The sequence below is a fragment of the Phyllobates terribilis genome, unplaced genomic scaffold (genome assembly GCF_046119375.1).
Source record: "Phyllobates terribilis strain yellow unplaced genomic scaffold, ASM4611937v1 Scaffold_61__1_contigs__length_8056638, whole genome shotgun sequence".
Taxonomy (NCBI): domain Eukaryota; kingdom Metazoa; phylum Chordata; class Amphibia; order Anura; family Dendrobatidae; genus Phyllobates; species Phyllobates terribilis.
The window spans coordinates 2,878,820-2,892,724 of record NW_027362821.1 but is presented as its reverse complement, the minus strand read 5'-3'; the positions used below and the strand labels follow the sequence as shown (position 1 = coordinate 2,892,724).

At 47.1% G+C, this 13,905-nt stretch overlaps 1 protein-coding gene across 1 annotated transcript; it reads left to right on the top strand.

The window, feature by feature from the left end:
- The first annotated feature begins 445 nt into the window (after positions 1-445).
- LOC141192462 (uncharacterized) lies at positions 446-13,036 on the top strand. The gene is made up of 6 exons (XM_073661997.1): positions 446-700; positions 830-1,009; positions 1,092-1,215; positions 1,299-1,387; positions 1,572-1,662; positions 9,859-13,036. Exons 1-6 carry the CDS (start codon positions 632-634, stop codon positions 11,637-11,639), a joined length of 2,334 nt encoding a protein of 777 aa, XP_073518098.1. The 5' UTR covers positions 446-631; the 3' UTR covers positions 11,640-13,036.
- The last annotated feature ends 869 nt before the right edge of the window (positions 13,037-13,905 follow it).

The window sequence follows — 13,905 nt, the reverse complement described above, 5'->3', positions numbered from 1 at the left end:
TTGGGATGTTAAAGTCTCCCATGATGAGGGTGGGGATGTCATAGGATAGAAAGTTTGGAAGCCAAGTGGCAAAGTGATCCACAAACTGACGGGAGGGGCCCGGAGGTCGATACACAACCGCCACTCGCAGGGAGAAGGGCCGGTAGAGTCTGACTGTGTGGGCCTCAAAAGAAGGGATGAAAAGTGAGGGTACTGAGGATATAACCTGAAAAGTACATTTTGTTTAAACACCAATTATTACCAGTTTCATTTCCTGTATGTACTGATCAAGAAGTATTGTAATGGGACCCTAGGGACACTCATCTACCATAAACCTTCAAGCACTAATAAACTATTGAAGTGGGATAACCACCACCCCCATCCCCATAAAAAGAGGAAAACCCAAGGGCCAATTTTTATGGTTGAGAAGGTACTGCTCGAATGTCACAGATTTTAATATACAGGCAATAGACCTGAACACCAGATTAAGGGATAAAGGGTACTCGTGGTACATTTTGGATTCCGCATCATCGTTTGCAGAAAAATGGTCTTATCCATCAGCTTATCTTTTTCTCATTCAGATCTCTAAAATACCGGATCCTCTCAGTGAAGATCGTCTATATAAGAAAATTTTCCTGATTTATCCAGGAAAATGATGGACAAGATGGCGGAGAGGATATTACACCTCACCCTAGAGATCCTCTTCCGGATTACTGGAGAGGTGAGAGATTCTGATGACGTCACATTACATTATTCTTATCTATGGGAATAACAGATGAACAGAACTGGAAAGGTGAGGACTCTGGAAATGTCTGTATTGAGATTTATTAATGTGTCTCTCCATAACCAGGATTGCACAGTAGTGAAGAAGACCTCTAGTGAGCGCTGTCAGGACCCTGTGTCTGAGGGATGGGGGAAACCCTTGAGCCCAATCACAGGACGTCCTCCTCACCCCCTGATACATAAGGACATCAATGATCAGAAGATCCTAGAAGTCGCCTACAAGATGATTGAGCTGCTGACTGGAGAGGTGACACTGCTGGGAATGCTGGGACATTATACAGTAACGCTATGAAGGGATCGGGGGATGACGGTATCATTGTATGTGTCAGGTTCCTATAAGGTGTCAGGATGTCGCTGTCTATTTCTCCATGGAGGAGTGGGAGTATTTAGAAGGACACAAAGATCTGTACAAGGACGTCATGATGGAGGTTCCCCAGCCCCTCACATCACCAGGTAATAGACAGGACTAAATACACATGGCCTATAATTATCTGTATGTAAAGAATGAATTCAGTCCCTCTATGTGTTTCCTCCAGTTCTATCCAGTAAGAGGACAACACCAGAGAGATGTCCCCGTCCTCTTCTTCCACAGGACTGTAAACAAGAAGATCCCAATGCTCCTCAGGTAGATGGAGAGAAGGTGTCATGAGATTTCCCCTATGATGTGTAGACGGCTGTAAAGGTCATGTCTTCAGTTTTGTTTTATCCACCATTATTATGTTTTATATTAGTGTGGAGATAACAGGATTAGAGCCGATCAAACTTGTGACTTCTCCATCTGTCTTTGACTTTTATAATATTTGTTTCAGGGTGAAGATCTGACCCATATTAATACTACAGAAACATATGTGAGGGATGATGAGCGCTGTAAAGAGGAGATTCCTACATATGACTACCCAGGTGAGTAGTGACCACTAAATGCAGAGAAGTCACAGATTCTCCTCAGTCACTGGCTGTGGCTGCTTTATCGGTGGTGTAGTCCAGCCATATCATAATCGTGTGATCACCATTTTGGCTCTAGACCGCAACATTCTCCTCCGTCCGAAAATATACAAATTACTTTGTGTAATTGGGAAAGCCCTTTTCTATAGAACTTACAACCTGGAGGATCTACCTACCCCCTGGGATTAGAAGACGCTGACCGTTTCCTGCCCAGATCTGTAAACTATAAAGCCAAATGACAGTGTACGTAGAATGTGCTGACAAGTTAAAAAATGACTTGAAGAAAAATATGATGGGCCTCTAAGAGAAAGTGGAGGGTAATGATGCTGTTGGCTTCCTAGAACCCTGATATCTTATTGGATGAATCTACCTCCTCTCCCTTCTGTGCTGCTGAATGTGCTCATATGATCCCTACAAGACCAGGTCCAGTCTTTCTGGCCAAACTTCGCTTTTTTGATCGATAACATTAAATGTGCAGTGAGGGACAAGTGTGAATTTCTGTACAATAACAACAGAGTTTCCCTTTATCCTGACTGTTCAATTTCTTTTAAAACCAACTAACTTCAAACAGGATTGTGATAAAGTACATATAAAAAACATTACACCTGTGCCATGATATATCTCTAAGCTGTGCGCGGCTGATGGCTGTAATATACATTTATTCCCGCCTGCAGGAGATGTGTTGGCATGGCTCGAGCCCTGGTTTCATGGATTCACTCCGCGTCATAAATAGTATTGAGCGAATTTGTTCGGCATTTCAAATTCAGGTTCGTGTTCGGGGTTCCGGCTTGTTCGCGCCAAATGGTCAACCATAAATGAGTGTGACTCCAGTTTAGTGTTGGATTTCTCCCTTCATACATACATTGTTGTTGGGGATGTTACATGTTCATATATTCTTTCTTTTTTTACAAGTTCATTCTGTATGTATTTTCATTGTGGTGGGATCGGCCTTCCTCACTTATGTGAGTCTGTGTAATGCACACGCCCGGGCTGAGCGGCATGTGCGTGTGATTCCACTGGACCGTGCCGGAGAGTGAATGCCTGGAGGGGCGTAACTAGATATTCACCCGATCCGACCAGGGTCGCACGACGGCATACGACGCCAGTGCACCAAGGAGGAACCGAGCAGAGGGACCAGGTGCTACTCCAGGACAGACCGCGGACACGGCTGTTGACCCACACAGGGGAATACAGGAGCAGACTGGTTAGGCTGGCACACAGACTGGTGGGTATAGGCAGGCACGACTGGTATGCAGGCAGGCGGGTATGCAGGCAAGCGGGTTCAGGCAAGCACAGCTAGAGTGCAGACAGGGAGGCACTAGCAGGTAGGAACACAGGCGGGATAGGACCCAGTACACACTTGGACTCAGGAACAGAACCACAGATGTGGCGGACAAACACAGCAGAGTGAGGCCGCCCAGAGAGGAGAGCGAGAGCAGGGCAGGACGAGACCGCCTGGAGCGGTGAGCAAGAGTAGAGCAGGACGAGGCCGCCTGGAGCAGTGAGCAAGAGTAGAGCAGGACAAGGCCGCCTGGAGCGGTGAGCAAGTGTAGAGCAGGACAGAGCCGCCTGGAGCGGTGAGCAAAGGGTCAGAGCTGAGCGAGACTGCCAGAGCAGTGAGCAAAGGAGTCAGAGCAGAGCGAGACTGCTGGAGCAGTGAGCAAAGGAGTCAGAGCAGAGCGAGACTGCCGGAGCAGTGAGCAAAGGAGTCAGAGCAGAGCGAGACTGCCGGAGCAGTGAGCAAAGGAGTCAGAGCAGGCTAGAACCGCCGGAGCGGTGAGCAAAGGCAGAGCAGGCTAGAACCACCGGAGCGGTGGGCAAAGGCAGAGCAGGCTAGAACCGCCGGAGCGGTGGGCAAAGGCAGAGCAGGCTAGAACCGCCGGAGCGGTGAGCAAGGCAGAGCAGGGGGGACAGGGCTCTGTTCACACGGAACAGACAGGAAGGGAAAGGCAGAACCAGATACCCACAGGGTACTTGCAGAGAAGTAGCGAGTGGACCACAAACGGGAGTACAGTGACAACGAGCAGGAGTTAGGTACGAGTTCAGACTCTGCAGAAAAAGGAAAGGTACGGACATAGAGAAACACAGGAAACAGGCTAGAAGAGTATACAGGCAAGAACAGACACAGTAGCAAGATACAGGAGCGGGTCTAGGTAGCAGCCCCTAGAAGGCGGGAGGAACAGGCTAGGAGAGTGTTCAGACAGGACAGACAAGATACAGGAGCGGGTCTAGGTAATCGGCCCCTAGAAGGCGGGAGGAACAGGCTAGGAGCGTGTTCAGACAGGCCTGGAAATACAGCCTCCAGAGTAGGCAGACAAGAGAACACAGAAGGGACCTGGCACATTCAGAGTGCAAGAGCACACTAAATGAAACACAATGCTCAGGCATGGGTTAATTGGAGCAGCTGGTTTAAATACCAGGTGACAGACAGCAATAGGCTGAGGACGCACAAGGGGTGTGCCTGCAGCAGGTACAAAAAGCAGGAAGTGATCGGGCGCCGCCCTTAAGCAGCAGCACACAGAAGCAAACAGACAGCATGGAGGGAAGCCAGAGAGACATTCTGGATTGGAGATCAAGTGCACGCTCTTGCACAGTGGGAGATGGACCACTATGCAAGGACGCCGCCTGGTATGTTACAGTACCCCCCCCCCTTATGCCCCCTCTTCTTCAGGCCTGCCAGAATCTTCCGCAGGGAATTCGAGGGCCAGTCCTTCACTTCAAGGAGATCATTTCCACTGTCCACAGGAAAAACTGGTCTCATCTGGTTAGCTAGGATGCTACCTCCTATCCAGCCATCCTCAGCAACAGACGAAACGGGTGGAGTACCAGGAACAGCACACAAGGAAGTCTCTCTCCATATATTTTCAGGTGGCACCCCAGAGGGTACAGGAGACAACTGGAAGTCCTCCATCGGGTTGGAGGGGAGCAGAGACTTGGGGGTAATCTCTGCTTTGAGGTACATCTTGTCAAGCTCACAGGAAGAAATAGACGGGTTATCAGGTACAGGGTGAGGAAAAGTCACTGTCTCTTTGTTATCTGGTGGTACCCCGGAGGATTCAGGAAACAACTGGAGGTCCTCCGCCAGGTCAGAAGAGTGCAGAGGCTCGGGGAAAACATCTGCTTCAGAGTACACTAGGTCGGACTCACTGGACGAAGCAGGCGAGGTATCGGGTGCCGAGTATAGGAAAGTCTCTGTCCATTCACCACCAGGTGGCACCCCAAAGGGTTCTGGAGACAACTGGAGGTCCTCCGCCTGGTCGGAGGGGTGTAGAGACTCATGAATAACCTCTGCTTCGGAGTACACTAGGTTAGACTCACTAGGCGAAGCGAGCGAGGTATCAGATCCAGGATATAGGAAAGTCTCTGTCCATTCACCACCAGGTGGCACCCTGAAGGGTTCTGGAGACAACTGGAGGTCCTCCGCCTGGTCGGAGGGGTGTAGTGACTCGGGAGTAACCTCTGCTTCGGAGTACACTAGGTTGGACTCACTGGACGAAGCGAGCAAGATATCAGGTACCGAGTATAGGAAAGTCTCTCCATTCGCTACCAGGTAGCACCCCGAAGTGTTCAGGAGACAACTGGAGATCCTCCGCCTGATCGGAGGGGTGTAGAGACTCGGGGGTAACCTCTGCATCGGAGAACACTAGGTCGGACTCGCTGGAAGAAGCGGGAGAGGTATCAGGTGCAGAGTATAGGGAAGTCTCTCTCCAATTGTCATCAAGTGGTATCCCTGGGGATTCAGGAGGCAACAGGGGGTCCTCCGGTGTGGATTCTGGGTGGGCAGCAGTCTCTTCGGGCAGGAGAACTGGTGCACTACCCACGCACATTACCCGTTGGGGCTTCTCCGGGATGCAGGGAGATGAAGCTTCAGTAGGGACTTCAAGGTTGGGGTCAGGAGGTCTCAGGGAGGACAGACCCTGGCGTGACGGCTTGCCTCTACGTCTAGCGCGTCTGGACTGCCTCTTGAGGTTGGGAGAAGTATTCCGGAGAGCGTAGTCACCCTGTGAGGATTCTGGGTGGGCAGTAGTCTCATTGGGCTGGAGGACTATTGCGCTACCCACACACATTACCCATCGGGGCTGCTCCGGGATATAGGGAAGTGAAGCTTCAGCAGGAGCCACCGGGTTAGGATCATCGAAGACCATTAGAAAGGCCACCAGGAAGGCCATTATGTCCAGGACGATAGGATCCTGTGTGTCCCATAGGGGGGTGATCCAATTTAAGGCATCACCCGCTAGGTAAGACATCATGAATCCCACCTTAGCCCGATCTGTGGGAAAACATAGAGGGTAGAACTTGAAGTGTAGCATGCATTGCTCCACAAATGCACGACTCTGTCTTGGATCCCCATAGTAACGTGGCGGATCCGCAGGAACGAGAGCTGATAGATCCATCTGGACGGGTGCGTAATTCGCCTGGAACTCAGATAAGGAAAAAAAATATATATTTATTTATTTTTAATGCACGTATTCGCTGGAAAATGTCTGAGAGCGAAGGCCGTGGGGCTCAACGGGAACCATGGCCTGAGCATGCTGTAATGCACACGCCCGGGCTGAGCGGCGTGTTCGTGTGATTCCACTGGACCGTGCCGGAGAGTGAATGCCTGGAGGGGCGTAACTAGGTATTCACCCGATCCGACCAGGGTCGCACGACGGCATATAACGCCAGTGTACCAAGGAGGAACCGAGCAGAGTGACCAGGTGCTACTCCAGGACAGACCCCAGACACGGCTGTTGACCCACACAGGGGTATACAGGAACAGACTGGTTAGGCTGGCACACAGACTGGTGGGTATAGGCAGGCATGACTGGTATGCAGGCAGGCGGGTATGCAGGCAAGCGGGTACAGGCAAGCACGGCTAGAGTGCAGACAGGGAGGCACTAGCAGGTAGGAACACAGGCGGGATAGGACCCAGTACACACTGGGACTCAGGAACAGAACCACAGATGTGGCAGACAAACACAGCAGAGTGAGGCCGCCCAGAGAGGAAAGCGAGAGCAGGGCAGGACGAGACCGCCTGGAGCGGTGAGCAAGAGTAGAGCAGGACGAGGCCACCTGGAGCGGTGAGCAAGAGTAGAGCAGGACGAGGCCGCCTGGAGCAGTGAGCAAGAGTAGAGCAGGACGAGGCCGCCTGGAGCAGTGAGCAAGTGTAGAGCAGAACAAGGCCGCCTGGAGCGGTGAGCAAGTGTAGAGCAGGACAAGGCCGCCTGGAGCGGTGAGCAAAGGGTCAGAGCTGAGCGAGACTGCCGGAGCAGTGAGCAAGGAGTCAGAGCAGAGCGAGACCGCCGGGGCAGTGAGCAAAGGAGTCAGAGCAGAGCGAGACTGCCGGAGCAGTGAGCAAAGGAGTCAGAGCAGAGCGAGACTGCCGGAGCAGTGAGCAAAGGAGTCAGAGCAGAGCGAGACTGCTGGAGCAGTGAGCAAAGGAGTCAGAGCAGAGCGAGACTGCTGGAGCAGTGAGCAAAGGAGTCAGAGCAGAGCGAGACTGCCGGAGCAGTGAGCAAAGGAGTCAGAGCAGGCTAGAACCGCCGGAGCGGTGAGCAAAGGCGGAGCAGGCTAGAACCGCCGGAGCGGTGAGCAAAGGCGGAGCAGGCTAGAACCGCCGGAGCGGTGAGCAAAGGCAGAGCAGGCTAGAACCGCCGGAGCGGTGGGCAAAGGCAGAGCAGGCTAGAACCGCCGGAGCGGTGGGCAAAAGCAGAGCAGGCTAGAACCGCCGGAGCGGTGAGCAAAGGCAGAGCAGGCTAGAACCGCCGGAGCGGTGAGCAAAGGCGGAGCAGGCTAGAACCGCCGGAGCGGTGAGCAAAGGCAGAGCAGGCTAGAACCGCCGGAGCGGTGAGCAAAGGCAGAGCAGGCTAGAACCGCCGGAGCGGTGGGCAAAGGCAGAGCAGGCTAGAACCGCCGGAGCGGTGGGCAAAGGCAGAGCAGGCTAGAACCGCCGGAGCGGTGAGCAAAGGCAGAGCAGGCTAGAACCGCCGGAGCGGTGAGCAAAGGCAGAGCAGGCTAGAACCGCCGGAGAGGTGAGTAAGGCAGAGCAGGGGGGACAGGGCTCTGTTCACACGGAACAGACAGGAAGGGAAAGGCAGAACCAGATACCCACAGGGTACTTGCAGTGAAGTAGCGAGTGGACCACAAACTCACAAACGGGAGTACAGTGACAACGAGCAGGAGTTAGGTACGAGTTCAGACTCTGCAGAAAAAGGAAAGGTACGGACATAGAGAAACACAGGAAACAGGCTAGAAGAGTATACAGACAAGAACAGACACAGTAGCAAGATACAGGAGCGAGTCTAGGTAGCAGCCCCTAGAAGGCGGGAGGAACAGGCTAGGAGCGTGTTCAGACAGGACAGACAAGATACAGGAGCGGGTCTAGGTAATCGGCCCCTAGAAAGCGGGAGGAACAGGCTAGGAGCGTGTTCAGACAGGACAGACTAGATACAGGAGCGGGTATAGGAATGCAGCCCCTAGAGGGCGAGAGGAACAGGCTAGGAGCGTGTTCAGACAGGCCTGGAAATACAGCCTCCAGGATAGGCAGACAAGAGAACACAGAAGGGACCTGGCACATTCAGAGTGCAAGAGCACACTAAATGAAACACAATGCTCAGGCATGGGTTAATTGGAGCAGCTGGTTTAAATACCAGGTGACAGACAGCAATAGGCTGAGGATGCACAAGGGGTGTGCCTGCAGCAGGTACAAAAAGCAGGAAGTGATCGGGCGTCGCCCTTAAGCAGCAGCACACAGAAGCAAACAGACAGCATGGAGGGAAGCCAGAGAGACATTCTGGATTGGAGATCAAGTGCGCGCTCTTGCACAGTGGGAGATGGACCACTATGCAAGGACGCCGCCAGGTATGTTACAGTCTGTAACTCCCTGGTAGTCTTTCAAAAAGATCTCCATTGCCTCTTCCAAATTCCAGAGATCTAAATTTAAAACACTTCAGCTGTTCAGTATTATAAAAAGTTCACTTTAAATGTCTAATATTTCTTCTTGACACTCATCTGACAGAAAATATTGTCCCTTACGATAGTTTAGATTGCCAAGAGCCACCGAGCCCCATACTCCAATTACCCCAGAGAGGTTTCACCACTAGTTACTCTTTTTTCTCTGATGAAGATTGTTCAGTTTGATAATTTCAGTAGACGTTTTATTGTCTGTAGACTCAGTTTTTGACTTCAGTAATCCTCTGATTTAACCCCTTCCTGCAGCCAGTTTTATGTTTCTAATCAGGCCCCATTTTTCAAATCTGATGTGTGTCACTTTATGTGGTGATAATTTTGGAATTCTTCACAAAGGATAATAGGAAACAAATGGACCTTACAAATTATTTTCCATCTTCTTTTGAATCTGACAATACACTATATACGGTTGTACACTACTGTCTGGGCACATGGCAGGTTAAGAAGGGAAGGAGCGACATTTAGCTATTGGGAATGCTCAAAAGATGGCTACCTTGAACAGGCTTATCACTATGTACCCTGTTTACAGATTTCACAAATTACTTTGCTCATCATCCTTTAACCCCTCTACATAGATCTGCACCTACACAGAGACCCCTAGGCTTGGGCCACGGTGTTACCTGCTATTCGGTGGAGTGAGATGGAAAGAAGAATAGTCAGGTAGCCGGGTCAGAACCAAGAGGATAGAGAAAATACAAAATCAGAAGACACAAAAGTAGTCAGTAAACGGGCCGAGGTCACAACAAGAAACAAATACACAAGCCGGGAGCTGAGCGCAGAGGACTGAACCAGAGGAGAACAAGGCTGTATCTGGCAGCTTCTGGCAATATGCTTCCAGCTTTAGTAGGGTGTGGTGCTTTCCAGTTGGCTGAAGCAGGGAGCAGATTAATCCATCTGGACGGAACACACACCCATACTGTCAGACTCGATGGTACTACAGGTACCAGCAACCCTAAACTTAGTGGCTGGACAGAGCCTGCACCTTTTACTCCATATTTGGGAGGCAGAATGAACAAACAGTTGAACACCACGCTCCACTGCTTCATCCTATGAGGTTTTCTATTAGACAGTCATTGTCCTGGTGAATAAGTGAATTTTTAACATAACTTGCCTTTTTTACAGACAATTTAAGTAGAAATGTTCAAAAATATAAAATTCAAGGATTTTTTATTAAAAAATAATAAGTGGTTTTATTCTTTGCAGATGTCTGTACCAGGAGATCAGAGGGACAGCTGACATCTTCAATTTTCAAATCAGATCATTTTCAGATCCCACAGGATACAATTGAAGAGAATGACATTTCTCCAGATTTACCATCATCCCTTCACAGCAAAGATCTGTCATCTGATCCTATGAAACAGGTCCTGCCTTCTGATTCATTACCGCCTACTAAGGAAAATCAAAGTCACAAAATAACCATTAAAAAACAAACTGCTCCTAATGCAAAGAAGCCATTTTCACATTTAGAATATAGAAATAGTTTTCCTCTCAAAAAGTCTTTTCTTAAACATCAAAAAATTCACACAGCGAAGAATAGATTTTCTTGCTCCAAGTGTGGGAGATGTTTTAATCAGAAAACAAGTCTCGTTAGGCACCAGATAACTCACACCGGAGAGAAGCCATTTTCCTGTTCAGAATGTGGGAAATGCTTTACAGAGAAATCAAATCTTATTGCACATCAGAGAACTCACACAGGGGCGAAGCCTTTTCCATGTTCAGAATGTGGGAAATGTTTTACAGAGAAATCAACTCTTATCAAACATCAGAGAACTCACACAGGAGAGAAGCTATTTTCCTGTTCAGAATGTGGGAAATGTTTTGTACATAAATCAAATCTTTTCAAACATCAGAGAACTCACACAGGGGACAAGCCTTTTCCATGTTCAGAATGTGGAAAATGTTTTACAGAGAAATCAACTCTTATCAATCATCAGAGAACTCACACAGGAGAGAAGCCATTTTCATGTTCAGATTGTGGGAAATGTTTTGTACAGAAATCAAATCTTAGTATGCATCAGAGAACTCACACAGGGGAGAAGCCATTTTCATGTTCCGAATGTGGGAAATGTTTTGCAAAGAAATTAAATCTTATCAAACATGTGAGAACTCACACAGGGGACAAGCCTTTTCCATGTTCAGAATGTGGAAAAAGTTTTACAGAGAAATCATCTCTAATCAACCATCAGAGAACACACACAGGAGAGAAGCCATTTTCATGTTCAGAATGTGGGAAATATTTTACAGTGAAATCTACTCTTATCAAACATCAGAGAACTCACACAGGGGAGAAGCCTTTTCCATGTTCAGAATGTGGAAAATGTTTTAACCATAAATCTAGTTTTTTTAAGCACCAGAGAACCCACACCGTGGAGAAGCCTTTTTCATGTTCAGATTGTGGGAGATGTTTTGTACAGAAATCATGTCTTAATATACATCAGAGAACTCACACAGGGGAGAAGCCTTTTTCATGTTCAGATTGTGGGAAATGTTTTGTACAAAAATCATGTCTTAATATACATCAGAGAATTCACACAGGGGAGAAGCCATTTTCATGTTCAGAATGTGGGAAATGTTTTGCAAAGAAATCAAATCTTTTCAAACATCAGAGAACTCACACAGGGGAGAAGCCTTTTCCATGTTCAGAATGTGGAAAATGTTTTACAGAGAAATCAACTCTTATCTATCATCAGAGAACTCACACAGGAGAGAAGCCATATTCATGTTCAGAATGTGGGAAATATTTTACAAAGAAATCAACTCTTATCAACCATCAGAGAACTCACACAGGAGAGAAGCCTTTTTCATGTTCAGATTGTGGGAAATGTTTTGTACAGAAATCATATCTTAATAAACATCAGAGAACTCACACAGGGGAGAAGCCTTTTTTATGTTCAAAATGTGGGAAATGTTTTAAACAGAAAGCGCATCTTGATAACCACCGGAGAACCCACACAGGGGAGAATGCCGCAACTACACCCAACTAGTCTCTGTACAGACAAGAAAGGCCCTAGCTGTACAACTAAACACGCCACCACAGACCTAACTCCCTAATAAGTCGTTGAGGAGTTTCTCATACCTCCTGTGGAACCAGAGGGGAGACCGCAACACACTATCAACAAGGGGAAAGGAAAGTATGAAGTAAAATACGAAAACCCTGAATGAGAAATAAAAACACATTCATATAGGGCAAAGAAGGCAAGCTAAGGAGAACCACAAATAAATGGAACAAGTATAATCTCCCAGAAACCTAACATTGTTAGAATGAAAAGGTACTGGGAGGAAAAGCAAACTGACCGGTAGGATAGTTTCACCTTTGTGGTAAAACGTACAAAATTCATCCTCACCAACTGTATATGTAAACCCGTCCATTTATAATGACCATGGACAAGATAAAGATTCCCAACTCACATCAGGACCACAAGATCCCAGGTACTTTCAGCTGCATCACATCTAATGTAATGTACTTAATTATATGTAGCAAATGTCCAACTGGGGGTCTGTATGTAGGGGAGACAAGGCAAAAACTTAGATGAATTCTCATCGCCACACAAAAAAAGAAAGATCTACTTGTGGCCACACATTTTTACGGCCACAACTGCTTATCCTTTTCCGAAACTGATAGTTCTGCTTCATGTCAATTGTCTTATCTATTGCATTATTCCTGTGCCCTATTATGTATAAATATGTGACTCTTCAAATTTTGTGTTATACTATGTCTGATGAAGAGACCTGAGTAGTCTCGAAAGCTTACTGACTAATGGCTAACTGAAAAGATGGTATCAACCACTGAGGACTCTCAAATTGTAATATTTTTCTCCATTCAGCAATTTTAAGATCTCTCCACAAGTGTTCAATGGGATTTAGATCCAGACTCATTGCTGGTCAGAACTCTCCAGCACTTTGTTTCCATCCATTTTCTGGGTGCTTCTTGAAGTATGTTTGGGCTCATTTTCATGCTGGAAGACCCATGACCTAGGACGCAAACTCAGCTTTCTGACACTAGGCACTATATTGTGACCCAAAATCCTTTGCTGATCTTTTGATTTCATGATGCCTTGCACACAGTCAGAGGCAGCAAAGCAACCCCAAAACACCTTTGAACATCCACCATATTTGACTGTATGGGTTGTAAATTTATTGATTATGCTGTGCACCTTGGACAAAGGAACATGTGGATCTCTAAAGATGGACTTATAACCTTGAAATTGTTGATATTTTTCAACAATTTTGGTTCTCAAGTCCTCAGACAGTTCTCTTCTCCTTTTTCTGTTTTCTCCATGCTTAGTGTGGCACACATATGCACACAATGCAAGGATTGAATCAACTTCTACCTTTTTTATTTGGTTTTAGTTGTGATTTTCATATTGCCCACACCTGTTACTTGCCAAAATTGCGTTTGAGCAAGCTTCACATGCTTGAAACAAAGTTGTTTACCCACAATTTTGGCAAGGTGTCAATAATTTTGTCCGACCTATTTTGTGTGAAATTATGTTCAATTTCCCTTTTTTTCTCTGTTTTCTGGTGTTGTTCCAATACACGCAAAGGAAATAAATGTATATAACAAAACTTGTAATTTCAATAATTTTCTGGGAGAATTACTTCATTTTCTGGAACAATTTCAAGGGAGCCAACACTTTTGACCATGACTTGTTTTTGTTGTCTTTTTAATTTGTTGCAGCATATCATCCTCTTCATGTTCAGCTATATTAGGAGGCTTGTAGCAAAGTCCAATTGGCAGCTTTGCATTATTGCCATTTTCATATACATTTACCCAGACTGACTCTACATCAGGGATGTAAAACTCAAAACATGCAGAGGGCCAAAATGAAAAACTTTGACAAAGTCGTGGGCCAACCAGTATACAGTATAATGGGCCCCACATAGTCCTCCATACAGAATAATGGGCCCCACATAGTCCTCCATACATAAGAAATAAGAGGGAAAAACTTCAAGTCAGCGTCCCATATAATAGTGAAAAAATTACAAAATTGTATTAATTATAATTTATACAGGAAAAAAATATGAATTGCAGAAACAGAGACAGTTAATAGTAAACAATACAGGAGCACTAATGAGGAGCATGAGACAAATTAACATGATTATTTTCTGATGTAAATACACCGCGTGCAGAATTATTAGGCAAATGCGTATTTTGATCACTTTGATACTTTTTATACATGTTGTCCTACTCCAAACTGCATAGGCTTGAGAGCCAACTACCAATTAAGTAAATCTGCTGATGTGCATCTC

What these genes read in the sequence shown, in the direction of transcription:
- LOC141192462 (XM_073661997.1), top strand. Translation starts at nt 632, where the DNA reads ATGATGGACAAGATGGCGGAGAGGATATTACACCTCACCCTAGAGATC. An exon ending in CCAGCCCCTCACATCACCAG is followed by an intron (nt 1,216 to 1,298) that starts GTAATAGACAGG and finishes TGTTTCCTCCAG; the next exon opens with TTCTATCCAGTAAGAGGACA. An exon ending in TCCTACATATGACTACCCAG is followed by an intron (nt 1,663 to 9,858) that starts GTGAGTAGTGAC and finishes TATTCTTTGCAG; the next exon opens with ATGTCTGTACCAGGAGATCA.